The sequence below is a fragment of the Boleophthalmus pectinirostris genome, unplaced genomic scaffold (assembly GCF_026225935.1).
Source record: "Boleophthalmus pectinirostris isolate CB_2022bp ecotype Guang Dong unplaced genomic scaffold, ASM2622593v1 HiC_scaffold_6, whole genome shotgun sequence".
NCBI lineage: Eukaryota > Metazoa > Chordata > Actinopteri > Gobiiformes > Gobiidae > Boleophthalmus > Boleophthalmus pectinirostris.
This window is the reverse complement of record NW_026571447.1, coordinates 20,161,359-20,175,365: the sequence shown is the minus strand read 5'-3', so window position 1 is coordinate 20,175,365 and position 14,007 is coordinate 20,161,359. Positions and strand designations below refer to the sequence as shown.

At 39.9% G+C, this 14,007-nt stretch overlaps 1 protein-coding gene across 1 annotated transcript in view; it reads right to left on the bottom strand.

The window, feature by feature from the left end:
- Positions 1-344: 344 nt before the first annotated feature.
- Positions 345-14,007, bottom strand: part of LOC110171780 (uncharacterized) — a 75,863-nt gene continuing 62,200 nt past the window's right edge. The window contains 39 exon segments of the mRNA XM_055163868.1: positions 345-1,655; positions 1,724-1,844; positions 1,931-2,076; positions 2,152-2,269; positions 2,348-2,422; positions 2,527-2,681; positions 2,756-2,918; positions 2,998-3,164; positions 3,242-3,359; positions 3,446-3,634; positions 3,714-3,857; positions 4,011-4,136; positions 4,246-4,440; positions 4,529-4,688; positions 4,782-4,951; positions 5,071-5,190; positions 5,263-5,469; positions 5,547-5,702; positions 5,775-5,945; positions 6,025-6,153; positions 6,345-6,536; positions 6,629-6,784; positions 6,862-7,026; positions 7,097-7,198; positions 7,299-7,400; positions 7,476-7,598; positions 7,690-7,916; positions 7,994-8,225; positions 8,326-8,529; positions 8,729-8,947; positions 9,020-9,124; positions 9,201-9,320; positions 9,624-9,868; positions 9,964-10,048; positions 10,124-10,283; positions 10,361-10,527; positions 10,964-11,134; positions 11,212-11,268; positions 11,410-12,067. Coding sequence (XP_055019843.1) covers positions 1,612-1,655; positions 1,724-1,844; positions 1,931-2,076; positions 2,152-2,269; positions 2,348-2,422; positions 2,527-2,681; positions 2,756-2,918; positions 2,998-3,164; positions 3,242-3,359; positions 3,446-3,634; positions 3,714-3,857; positions 4,011-4,136; positions 4,246-4,440; positions 4,529-4,688; positions 4,782-4,951; positions 5,071-5,190; positions 5,263-5,469; positions 5,547-5,702; positions 5,775-5,945; positions 6,025-6,153; positions 6,345-6,536; positions 6,629-6,784; positions 6,862-7,026; positions 7,097-7,198; positions 7,299-7,400; positions 7,476-7,598; positions 7,690-7,916; positions 7,994-8,225; positions 8,326-8,529; positions 8,729-8,947; positions 9,020-9,124; positions 9,201-9,320; positions 9,624-9,868; positions 9,964-10,048; positions 10,124-10,283; positions 10,361-10,527; positions 10,964-11,134; positions 11,212-11,268; positions 11,410-12,067 — 6,364 coding nt within the window. The 3' untranslated portion in view covers positions 345-1,611.

The window sequence follows — 14,007 nt, the reverse complement described above, 5'->3', positions numbered from 1 at the left end:
CTATCGAAATTAAGGCTTTAAATTCACGTCAAGATTCTCTGAGGAGATAGATGGGTTGTATATGCCATGCTGTGGGAATATAGGTGGAAGCACAGTGAATGCTGTTTTTCAGTGCAATAAAAACACCCAAAATAAAATTTAAGAAAAGTTATGTGGTTAGACCAGTCACTGCTTAATGTTTGAGTATAACATTGGAATCAGCAGTTGTATGTTTTGTTAGGCTACACCTAAACAATACATGGGGGCTGCAGTGGTCATGTTATGTAAATATGTTACATCAGCGGCAGGGGAAAAACAGCATACAGTATAACAAAATGTACTTAAAAACGTTTAATTGAGGTGTATATATACATATTAGTGACATTCAAGTACAATCTCCCTACATAGATATTACGAAGAAGGCTGGGGATAGAAATAGTTACAGTACACAAAGTTTAGAGTGCATAGCAATAGTAGAATCTGAATGAAGCATTTTATAATTTAAATTAATTGTTGACATTTACAAATGTGTAATGTAAAACTTTTAAAAACAGCACCACTGCATAGAGCAAATGCTTTTAAAATATAAGCACATTTTATTATCCCAAATTATGTAACTCTGGTACAAAATGACACCCATACACAACATTTAAAGTTAATATGGTTTTACCAGTTGACAATAAGTACAAAAAAGCCTGCACTGGCTTAGAATTAACAGCAATTGTTTCTTTATGGTATACATTATAAAGTTGAAACCATGCATATTATGGAAGGGCTTTACACTGGAAGAGCCGGACCTAGTAACCTGATCTAGAACCTTTAAAATATGTAATTCTTCATGTCTTCTGACTCAGAACTCACTACTCCAGTAGTGAACATAAAAGTGCATTTTTATAAACATAAAGCTGAAATAGTGTACACATGAGTTCATACTATTGAATTCACAGTAATGTTCCATAGAAATGCTTACAACCAACTGCAAAATCAATCCTGAGAAAAGAATCTCTACAATTTAGCAATGCCACATCTTTAAGTGCATTGTCCATAAAACAATCTCCAGTGTTTTAATCAATATAAAAGTATATATGTAATGAGCAATTCATAACATGGTATCACAAAATGTATTAGACAAACGCGTGTGGCCCTGCCAACATTATGTTGCTTGAAATTCACAAAACAGATTTGGTACACTTCTTTTTTGGAAACTGGTAGGCCCTCAAGAATCAGTCATCACAAGACAATTACTGTCCAACTTTTCTCATAATTAATCTAACATTGCCAAAAATATGGCATTAGTGATATGTTTGAATAGAAGCACTCCAGAAGGATTTAGTGCCATGCACAATGTAGCATGCAGTCTTTCTGAATTCCAACTTCATTATCCATGTGAAAACTACTGCATCAAGGAACAAAATGTCTTTCAAGTTTTTTGTTTTTTGCTTTTAACTGATCAAATCTAACACTGGGAACAATGTCAGTGCTCCATTACTAAATCCCCTTTGGCATGAACTCTGACCTTTGACCTCAGGAACAATAGGCAGCTGATGAGCAGCTTGTAGGATTTCAAATACCTTACATCTCCTTTATTACTATCTTCATGGCCCATAATGACTCGAGTTCACAACTGCAGCATCAAATGTGTGGCGGTAATCCAGTCGGCATTTTTTCATCTTCTTCTAAACATTTAAAAACACTTTAGTTTAGCAACTCCTGCAAATTTATCATAAAATTCTAACATTCAGACCTGATGGTGAGAGACATGTGTCTTCTGATGGGACAAACTGCAGATCAGAATCTAGAGCAGCAATGGAACTTCGAGGGCGGATACAGCGGTCTCCTGAGAAACTTCGCCTGAGAAATGCCTTCTAAAAATGTAAACCCACAAAATGTAAAGATATAAATACTTGTGTATTTATTGAAAACATCCATGTTGCACATTTGCAAGTCTCACCTTGCGTGATGTTGGGCTGGTGGGGGCAGAGGCACTGCTATACAGACTGAGGCTTGAGTTGGACCTGCTGACAGCCAAACCTTTGGACATGCTTCCTGTTGGAGACAAGTATTTCTCTTTGATCTTCAGGTTAGTCCGGCCCTTCACTGAGAAAAATAATAGACACTTTATGTAAACAGGACTGTAATTACATGACAAGAGGATGGAAGAGGTGCATCTACCTCTGCAAGGATCATTCTTCACCAAAAACTCATCTAACGCGGTCCAGCCTCCTCCCACTCTCACCATCAAAGTGCTTCTCAAAATTCGGACCATGCGTAACTGTTGTGAATCTCCGAACTACAGCACAAATGCCATTTTGTGTTACCAGAATATATATTTTTTTAAATATGTTAAAACTGTACATTTTAAACTCACCCTGTATCTGTTGGCACTAATCTGTTCCACATGGAATCTCTTAGGGCAATTACACTGAGACACCTGCCGACTGACCTTATAAAAGATTATATAATATGTTAAGGTACATATTTACATTTAAAATAATATTAATAATACTTAATAAACAGTCAGGTTTGTGTTGAAGAAACTGTTGTTACCTCTTCATTTATTTGATCTGCGTCCAGTGTTTTTCTGTAGGGGTCTCGACTGGGATGAAGTGCACTCACAAACTCATAATAGTCAATGAAGCCATCACTGTTCATGTCAAATATATTTGCTACTGCATTCATTTCTAAGGGATTTGTAGGGAATTCTAGAAAAGAAGTTCAAGCAAGTTAGCCTCATGAAGTTATTTCAGAGGACTAAATGTTTGGAGATATATCTTACTGGATGTAAGAACATAATCAACAAACTCCTTCCTTGTAATGCGGCCATCCTGATCTCTATCAATGCTACGAAATACATCAAGGATCCGAGACTTCAGATGACTTATCCACTGAATATAGCGCTTTCTCCATATATTAAAATCAAAGTTTGCAAACTCCTCCATCTGTGCAAATACAAAATAAAAGAGAAGCATATACATTTGAATCACTTTAAATGTGTGGAGATTGTAAGAGGCCCATTACCTCTTTGAGCATTTGCTGGTGTTGTTCTAGACGGTTTTGTCTGGCCATAGACAGCAACCATAGTTTTTGCCATTGGCTGACCAGCTGACAGAGCTGTGGGGTCTGTGGGTCAAGGTGCTCTAAGGGGACAGGTGTAGCAGGCTGGGGCTTTAATGTGCTCCTTCTTTCTGTGAGAAGCAAAACATTTGACACACACACACACACAACCTGCTTGTCCTATCACTGAGTAAAGGCTGTAACCTACTTGTGAGAGGCCGTTTGCTTGGCGAAACTGATATTTGTTTAGAGATGGTCTTGAGTTTGCAGCACTTAGTGGCCTGTTCAACCTCAGGGAACTTTTTATTCAGTTCTTCCATAAATACCTATAAAAAGTAACATGATTGTATTAAGTGGTTTACTATTTAAATGGTTTACTATAACGTTTCATTTGAACAGTAAAATGTCTTACGGAGTGCTGGTCAATGAGTTCTTGGTTCTGCTCTGTGGTTTCAGCCAGTGGCTCTTGCTCTCGGAGGTTCAAAGCTTCTTCTGCAGACGAGATCCAGTCTAAAAGTCTCTGAATTTCCTGCCTCTCAGCTTCCAGGGCTAACAAAATCGTGTGGATTTTCTGACCCTGCTGCAGAGCCCAAGTGTGAACCTAAGATGGGGGGGGCTTTGTTTATATCAGCAAAATAAAATCTCCATTTCGATGAATAAATCAAAAGAATCTACACTACCTCCACATATCTGGTGTCGGTGACACTGATCCATGATTTTAATGTGATTATGGAGTCTGGATGACAAGATGCCAGTATTTCTTCACCCAAACTCCGTATGTTTTGTAGCTGCACTGCTTGATTCTCGAAGGCACTCAATGACTCCTAATTAATGTCAAAGAGAGGTTTTATGAAGATATTATGGAATCAAAGTATGTATTCTTCTAGTAAAACAGTATGAGTGCATACAGAATCAGTGTGCTAGGGACATGGAAGTTTAATAAATAACCAGACACAAAACAATAACATTAAACCGACCTTGTGCTGCTCATAGAAGGAGTGCAAAGCTTCCTCCTCTTCAGGCAGAGAGCCATATTTGAGAGCTCTCTCTGCCTCTGTAAGGTGCTCCATGAAAGAGTGGACAAGGTTATCAAACTTTCCAGCCTAGAAAAAGAAAACATTTGAAAAGAATATTATAAGCAGAGTAAAGTTATTCAATACAAAATTGTCACCAGGTATCACTAAGTGTTTAATCACTCATGGGTACACAGACCTGTTTAAGTGCTACCTCCAGTCTGTCCTGTTTGCTGACTGACAGTTTGCACACAGCGTCCCAGCGGCTCTCCAGTTCATCCATTTGCTCCTGAAGCCAGTGTGCATCAGCTGTACTGCTCCTGGTCAAGTCCCGTACTGAGCGCTTTAGGGTCTTTATGCAACCGGCTCGCTTCCCTAATTCCTTTTGGAAAGCCTGTTAAAAAATTTACATATTGCATAATAAACTATAGTAAATTATGTTATTTGTATGAATTGCAGGAACACACACAAGTCAAGTGCACCTTGTGTTTATCTATCAAGTTATTGACCATCTCCTTATCACCACCGACTGGAGCATCTTCAGATAACTGTGGCTCTGTTCTGTACAGCCAGTCATTTAGGGCATGGAGAGCATCGGTGAACCGTCCTGAAAACAGAAGCGCTTCCTCCAGTTTGTGCTGCCTGAAACACACAAGATAAATACAATTGTTGTGAGAATCATCTAATTTCGTTAAGTCTTTAAAAGTGAGTCAAACAGACCCTGCATCTCATTACCTCTCCAGAGATTTGCCATTGACTGTGTCCCATGTGTCTTTGAGTTCAGCAAGTAGGTTCTCTAGATGTTGTCTGTCATGTTTGCTCTGAGCTCTTTCATGAAGACTGCGACCATTTTTTAATGTGGCTTCATACATTGGTCTTTTTGCTCTTAGTAGTTTCTGAAATTCCTATTATAAAAAAATATATATATATTTACTTACTTAAGATATGTTGTATTAAATAATGGGTAGATAATTAAAATATTTGCTTAAGATTTTTTTTTATAAACACAGTTTTATTACTCCACCTTCTGTTCAGTCAGCTGTTGTTTGATATCATCATGAGTCCCAGCAATCTCTTTATGTGTGTCTAAAGTTTGCTCTACGTCAGACATCCACTCTATTAGCAACCGCCAAGATTCAATAAACTGAAAAAGAGATGCATTAATTGTATCTTACAATAATCAATGATCAAAGCTTCTATGAAAAAAAAACTCTACCTGCTTTGCACTCTTCTTGGCCTCTTCAAGTATCCTACTTCTTTCTACCAAACGTTGATGTAATTTTTTATAGCGATCGTGGACAGTCATGATCAGGTTGTGAATGACATCACAGTCCTCCTTTCTGCTCATTTCAGTCAGTCTGCTGCCTATCTTCTCCACAGTATTTTTCTTTTCACAGTAACCATTTACCTCTTTTACCAAGTCCTGCATACATAAAAAATACATAATATATACAAATACAATATAGAATTATTTTTAAAAGAAAACTCTTAAAAACACACTTTGTGTTTCTCCAGTTGACTGCCAACTGAGTCCAGCACAAAGCTGGGAGGTGAGAGATGCCCAAAACTGTCCTCACACTTGGTCATCTTGTTAAGGAGCTCTTGAACATTACTGTGGAAATCCTTTGCCAAACTCAAACCTTCAGTCAGACTATCCTGAAGGAACAACATCACATTTGTATCAATTTCTTAAAGTTCAGTTCAGTTTTATACTTATGGATGTGTTACCTTTTTCTCCTGAACCTTGTGGTAAACCAATGTCCATTTCTGTTCAAGTATAGACAAGATGTGCTCTATACTTGATCCCCGAATGACATCACTGCTCTCCAGCATCCTGTGAATGGCATTCTTCACATCAGTGTAGGTGTGTAGCTTTGAGTCCATCTCTGTGCATAACTCCTGTAAGAATGTAATGTCAAAAGTACACTGATTAAATGTTACTGTAATAAATTATAAAATATTTGTATGCATATTGTACCAAATGTGCACTGAGTCTTTCTGCTGCTGAGTCTGGCATTCCCCACATTGCTTTGGAAGAAGAAAGTTTGACATCTGTGTTTTCCAGCCATTGCAAAAGATCTTGAATCTCCATTGTAACATCTTGTACCTGAGATAAGATGAACATACTGGCGATATTACAAGGCTATAAAGTAAGTGACCACTAGAGGGGGCCAACCAACTGATAATAATATAGGACAGGAGGATAGCTTTACTGTGTGATCCTATAAATATTACACAAGCTTAACTAGTCCATTTCTCATTTTTTAGACATAATATGTACAAACATATTTGTACCACCTGACTTAGTCTGTTCTCTAGCTCCAGCTGCCGGCGTTCTGTCTCACAGCGCACAAACTCCCAGCTCTCATTGAGTTGTTCCAGTTGAGACTGTAGACCATGTGCCCCAGAGCCTGTCTCTGACAGTGACCTGCCAGCCAGATTCAGGGACTCCACAGTGCGGACATGGGACATTACATCATTGCGCAAAACCTTTAGTAGAGGAGAGTTAGGTAATTAAGTAAGGTACAAAAATAATAATTTATAAATAACTGAACAATTTACTTGTTGTTTTTATTCCCAACCTTATGTTTGGCCAGCTCTATCTCACAGGCCTGAAGGTCAATGGTAATGGGCCGACCACCATGTAACTGTTCAGCTGTTCGGGACAACCAAGTGCGCAGCTCATCCAGAGTGTTTTGGAACTGGCCCAGACCCAACAGAGCAGACTCTAACAGATGCTGTGAAATGTTATATATAATTTGTCTCCAGTATTTTGACAAAAATAATTACATTCCACCTGAGTTGTATTTATGACCTGTCTGCTGACGGTTTCAGACTCGAGGATGTCCCATCTTTGTCTGAAATCACACAGTGGAGACACTGAGCCTTGGCGCTCAGATCCTGGAGACAGTCGACACACAAACCGATGATTCAGGCTTTCTATCTCAATCTTCTTCTGGTAAAGCTCACGTTTAAATGCCTGAAAGGACAATGCATTTAATTCAGATGAATTCTTATATCTCTGTGGTAAATAACAACATATTTCTAACCTTCAAATCACATAATTGGTATTTGACTGATTCAAGGTCATTTCCAACAATAAATTCTTCAGTGGACCTCAACTCAGCTGACTTCAGCCACTCAAAAAGACCCTATTACAAAAGGAATTTCATGACTAATCTATGATTTTCAAGTGACATCAAAACAAAATAGTTTCCCAAAGTGTATGTGTTTACCACATATAATACAGACCTGCATGGTGTCTTGATATTGGAGAGATAATTGTAATGACTCTTCCAACTTTTTATGACATTCAGTCCAGAGTTTACTCAGGTTGTTCCAGTTACTATACAGCTGTGAAATATCAAAAGTGCAGTTGTTGATAAAATGTTAACGTGATAGCAGTTTACACTTAAATGTGTGACTTGCTTCATCAAGGCTCCTGGTGACATCTGGTCTGTCTGTGTCCCCACAAGCGGACATTAAATCCACCCCCACAGCACCAAGGGTGTCTAGATCTCCCTGTATACCATCAATGTCCTCCCTTAGAGTCTAGCCATGAAACAGTTACAAAATATAAGCAAATTTAAGGATAAAAGAAATGCATCTTCATGTCTTATCTTGTAATTGCATTTAGACAAACCTGCATGGTCTCGAGGCTTTGGCGAATAGTTTCAGAGTCAGTTTGACTTGCGTTTAGATCCATAACAGCCTGATGAGCTTCACTTAGAGCTGCTGTGACATCAGTGATGTCTCTCCAAAACTTCACAGCGAGATCTAACACTTTGAGCAGCCATGTTTCCTTTTCCTTGGCCTGAGCATTCGTTTCATCCCATAAATGAGACAAGCCAGAGACCTGATTCTGTATGGCTAGAAAGTTCAACAGGAAAATTATTGACCACATGGGATTAGTTAACAAAATCTAATACATGCAAAATGTTGTCTACCTGTTCCAATGGATTCATCACCAGCAGCCTGTGTACTGCCCAAAAGCTCACTAGCCTGATTCCTGACAGTGCTAAGGCTGAGCTCCAGTTTTGCCAGCTCAGCAAGAGTGTGCTTATTGTCCTGAAGCTGCTCCTGGATCCTCGGGGTGAGAGCCTGAAGTGAAGTGGGGATCTGAATGCGGTTTTTCAGTCGATCAAGACTCTCTCTGATCAAGGTCATTCTCTCATTCAACTGCACAGGCAAAATCAATGCCAGTGGTTAATGTGTGTTTTCAACAATAGTATACTTAAAAGGATCAGTCATTATCAAGTCATTGATTCTGCATTCTTACTTGTGTGAATCGAGGCAATGACTCCTCCAGTAGATTAGACGTCTCCCGTACTTTATTTCTTATGGCTCTGTGCCGATTCTCAGCCTCTGTGGCCTTCTGACAGTACTCATTGCCTTGGCAAGGATTGAGTTCTGACAACCGTTTTGCCAAAGCACAAAGGCGGGAAATTAAAGGCTTGTGTTCTGCAATAGACTCCCTCAGATCCTGTTTAGAAAAAAATATTCAAAATGGATAAAGGTTCTTAGATAAGCAAATGTACTAACAAATTAAATGCCTCGTCACATGACTACGGTAGTTTTGGTGTCAGGAAGTAGGAGCTAATTTGCTGGTAGATTGTATTGTATAAATGGGCTACTTTGTTGGGCTGGACAAAAGGGGATTAAAACTGGTCCTTCTACTTTACCTGTAAAAGGTCCTGTTGTTCCCGAAATGCCTTGTAGCTAATGGTACTGAGTGAGAGCTGGCCAGAAAGAGTCTCAGTTTCCTCTAACCAGGGTGAAACCTCAGAAATGCCTTCTGAGAACTGGAGAAGTAGTGAGTGAGCATGTTCGAGCTGCAGGACCACATGGGAATTAGTGGCAGAAGTGCTGTTACACTGCTCCTGTAAGGCCTCCAGTGGTGTCTGTGCCAAAAAAAATAAATGTTGTAAATTGTATTATTAATCATAAAATAATAATTAAATATATATGCTTACCACAAGGTCTGTAGTATCTCCATCACTGTATGTCATCAGGATTTCTGCAATCTTCACCATTTTTTCAATGTTAAACCTATGTTGTAGAATCTCCACTGCTAAAACCTATTAATTAAACATGCAATGCGTTACTTATTGTCAGTTATTACAAATTACAAAATGATTACTAAGTCAGTCAGACCTTTTGTTCATGGAGTTGCTCTGATATTGTTGTTGGGATTAAGTCAATGTTTTTCAGGTTCTCCAGACTCAAAGAGGTTTCTTTGAACCATGCCACCTCCTTCACTACTGCCTGCTGAAGCTAATATAAACACAGTAGCACATGTTAGCATTTAGCATTGTACGGATGTTTGCATTCTGGCCTCTGCTTCAAGACAAGTGCGTAGCCAAAGAGAAACCCATACAGATATATTAAAAGAAAAAGTCCAAACAAGTGTTCAGAATGCTTATTTCTTTAAAGTTGCCTTTTGCATGCATGAACATAATGTGATGATGAACACCGAAGACAATAAATAAGGCCCTTATTTATAAGGGCTAACGTGTGTGCTAAATACTTAGAAGAATGTCCTGTATCGTAATACTTTAATGTGTAATCTAGTCTCACCCTTTGTCTTTCAGCAGCACACAGGAGCGCATCTCCAGCGTGTGCCTGCGCTCCCGCGGCGCCCAGCAGCTCTCTCTCTATGCGGCCAAGCCACAGGTGCAGGTCCTCCTGGCTGGAGGTGCAGCGGCTGGAGGCTTCCAGCGCCTGCTCCAGCCTCTGCAGCACATCCAGACTGCTTAAACTTAGCACGGAGCAACGGATCCGGAGGGCATCCAACTTCTCCTGCACCTGCGCTGCTTCATCCTCTGTGAACACCATTCAAATGTCAGCAGGTTGCCTATAAGGACGGTAGGCCAGTCGTTTTATTGACTTGTAGTTGAACAATAAATGAGCATCTCACCTGAAACTGCTTCTATCAAACTCTGTCCTAACTCTTGTATTTCTCCAAGCCCAGACGTTTTCACTTGAATCTCCTCAACAAGAGCCTAGTTGTAACAGAGAATATGCATTTAACCACATATTTGTAGTTGTAGCTTGAAACCATAATATATTTTTGTAACCTTGGCACGTTTTGTAGCATCTGCAAGATGCAACATCACTCTTTCAGCATTACGCAGTTCAGCCAGAGCCTGCTCCACAGAAATGAACCACTGTTGCAGACTGTCTACTCCCTCCTGGAACAACTGTGCCTTTGGAAGAATGAGCTCCAGATTTGCCCTCCTATCAGAGACAAAATGTTATCATCTTCAAAAATCAGGATCATTTTATGTGCCCAGGGGTGCCATAGCTGAGCTTACCTTTGTTCAGCCTCTTGTAGTAATGACTTCCATTTTTCCTCAAGTGAACAGAGCCTAGTGTACGCATCCTCACCCTCTTCTCCTGGGTGAGCCTCCACCAGCCGGGGACCCTCCAGCATCATAGTGTCCATACTACGACGGCGGTCTGATAAAAGTCGCTGCAAGAGCTGGGGAAAAACACCACTTAAAATGTATGATAAAAACACATACATTTTCTAGCAGCATTTCATTGTGATTCATTGTAGTAATATAGTTATAATTATTTTGTCTTGGCCTTTGTATACATAAAGGAAGTCCATTCTCAAGTGTCAGTCTTGCATTGTCAAAACCGAAGCAGGTTTCATCTCATCCAACAAACAATAGAGACACAGGTGAAAGACACCCCTGTTTGCTCCAACCCTCTGGGAATAGTGACAAAGAGGCTCATTGTGAGCAGGGACACCACCCTTTTACCGGTGAATATGGAGTTTGCTGATGAAAGAAGCAATTGAGCAGGTTCCATGAAACAGCCCATCTTAAAGGTTTTGCTCTCTTGTGTATATCTCTTTGCATTTTAGGGTGTATTTTTGGGAGAAATAGAGTGTGTGATTGCTGATAACACACCTTTTGTTCCTGGAGCTGTGCCTTCACCACTTTGACCTCTGAAGATGGAGGCTTTTGATTTGCTGTGAGCTCCTCTATCTCACACACCCATTTAAACAATGTTTCCAGATTTTGGAGAAATGTATTAGAATCTGTAGCTGCATCCCTCAGAGCCACGGCCGGTCTTGTTCCCTTTAGAATATAACATATAACAATATGAACACGACAGTGAGCTTACTTAGATTATGCAACTAATAAATTGTGCATACTTTCCATTTATCCACAATTGAATCTTGGTCTGAACTTGACTGTCCATCGCTCTGAAGCTGTAAAAATAGGTGGTTAATTTTTAGTAACAGAAGAGACTGTTAGCAGTAATGATGCAAAGAAAGCAGTATGGAAGGATGAAAAGAGCTCAAAACAAGACAGAAAAAGTTGTGAAGCTAAATTAATAGATTTTTTTTAACCTCAGCAAGTTCCTTTGCAGCCCCGTTTAAGACCCTAACAGTTCTGGTGACTATGGGGTCACCTCCTTTACTTCCAGGTGGATACTCAGTTACTTCCACAATCTCAGTTATTATAGTCTCTGTAACCTCTGTCACTTCCGTTACTTCTCTAGGAGCCACAGTCTTCCACGGCCAGGGGCTGCCCTCTCGTGAGTCTCTTCTTTGAAAGCTTGCCCTCCTCTCAGCTGCACTCTTGTCAATTTGAGCCAGTGGGGACCTAGCATACTCTGGTGGCACTGATCTCCTTGTAAGTGTCCCGTTTCTGGATGTTTTTATGGGTGAAGGTGAGCTGTGCCACGCATTCTCCAATGTGCTGCTGCTCCTGATTGTAGAGGCCGGGGAACTACGCAATACTTTATCTGAATTTGGGGTATGACATTCTTGCTGTCTTTTCTCTTCTATTTCCTCTGCCTCCCTGTCCTTGTCCACCTCACCACATTTAATTGCTTCATTCTTTACTTGGTTATTGATTTCTTCTTGTTTAGTGTCTCCATTTTGCTCCACAGAAGGCCACTCTTTCCGCCGTTGGTAACACTCTTTCAAGAAGTTTTCATCGGACCGCACTTGCTTGGACTTCTGACCCAAGCAGCTGGGCCGACTGATGAGGTTACCCATAATCCTTCAGCCAAGAGGCAAGCAGGGCAACAGGTGAGGTAAGGCCTTTTGTAAGGCCATGCATGCGGGGGATTCTTCAGCTACCTAAAATCAGACAAGGCTAGGGTTATGAAGTGCAGTACTCATCCATCATACGGACAACAAAACAACTAGGCCAACGTACAAAATATTGACCCAAATTTTAAGCTGCATCTTTGTGCCAACTCTACCAGATACTTGGCATGTAAAACCAAAGAACACAACCAAAGCAAACATTTTCTTGGCAAATCTGGCGCCTGTTTCTTTGTCCTTCAGTAGACCACATGCAAATACTGGCCCCTCAATCTCACAACACCAACTTAGAAATTCTGGGCTTGGAAATTAAAGTGACAGGCTTGGTGAGGATCCCACTGTTAGGACTGGCATAGAGGACCAGGGCACACTGCCAGCATTTCCTCTCACTCAGACTGGCCTTATGCTGTCTGACCGTTAAATATCTATTTAAGTGTAAAATGTACTGGCATAATATTTTCCATTAATTAATTAAAGCTCTGAAACAGACAGGGTTTGAATATTGATGAACTTTTTTTTTTAAAGTCTATAATTATATCAAGATAATATTGCTGTATTTATAGCCTCCCTCAGAATTATCTATGTCCATGAGAGCTTGAGAAGGTCCATCAGGAACTCTCTATTGAGTCAGAGTACTCCCATTCACAATCCAGCAGGTCACTTAAGGTCATGCCTAAGAACTAAAGACCTGTAGGGGGCCAATATGGGTCAACAACAGGGAAATTGGGTTGTTGGGTTATATAACTATAGGACACTTGCTTGGGATGACGACATTTGAATTTGCGACTTCTAAGTGTTACTCTGCAAATGAAAAAAACAACAACACAGATTTGCTGAGTATGCGACTTTTATCAGATAAAAGATACAAATAAAGCACAAAAACCAGAATAATGTGTTTTCATTTTACTACTTGCATGCGATTTAGGAGTGCACAATATTACAAAACTATACATTATAATTATGTGAACTAGAAATAAAACATACATATTGACTGGACATAATTCTATTGTAATTAGAAATATCCTGCCAAAACTGGAAATATAATGATTACAAAATCATGAATCAGGTGAATATACTTTTCTAAATAATATAATTTCACATAGGGCTGCATGGCTATTTTCGGCTTTAATTGTCTCAGTCCAATTTAACAATACATCCAGTACAGTGGATTACCATAACATGGAAACATATATTTGTGAGGCTCTGCAACATAAATGTAAATACTAACTAATACCCATGTCTCACAGGCTGTCCCCATACATTAGGCCACAGGAAGTAATTACCTTCATGACTCCCACTGCTGAGCATATGATGTAGTCAAGACTTCCACTGGGAGTACACAGTGAGATTAGAGTAGTGCCCTAGACAAAGCCCCTGCCTCCAGATCAATGATTACTCAGTTAGGTCAGATCAGTGCCCAGCCAGCAGTCTCTGGAGGTGGGCCTGAGTATCTGTGGCTGTGTCCACATGGGTTAACATTTCGAGGGTGAGGGCGTGCCTGGTTACTGGCCTGCATGTGTGGTCGCTGGCAAAAAAAAACATGTCTGCCTTCACTGTGATGTCAACACAGATGCTGATGTGCAAAGAAGGGTCATTAGTGAACACTTTCTCTCAAGCCAATTCAGTTTGCAAACAGGCTGTGTATACTACTACTAGAATACAACTCTTAAAATAGGTCAGGCCCAACATACATTTTTAATAGAATATAGGTTATTTATATGTATTTATTTAAATTATTCACTTCAAATTTGTACTCCTTCGTGACCTACATTCAGCTTGTTTAGGAATCTGGGGAAGCGTGCTCCAAAGGATGCAACCCTTTGTGTGCTAAGAAGCAAAAACCAGTACACTATGTTACTCATATTGTCGATGACCTAACCATCCCATCACTTA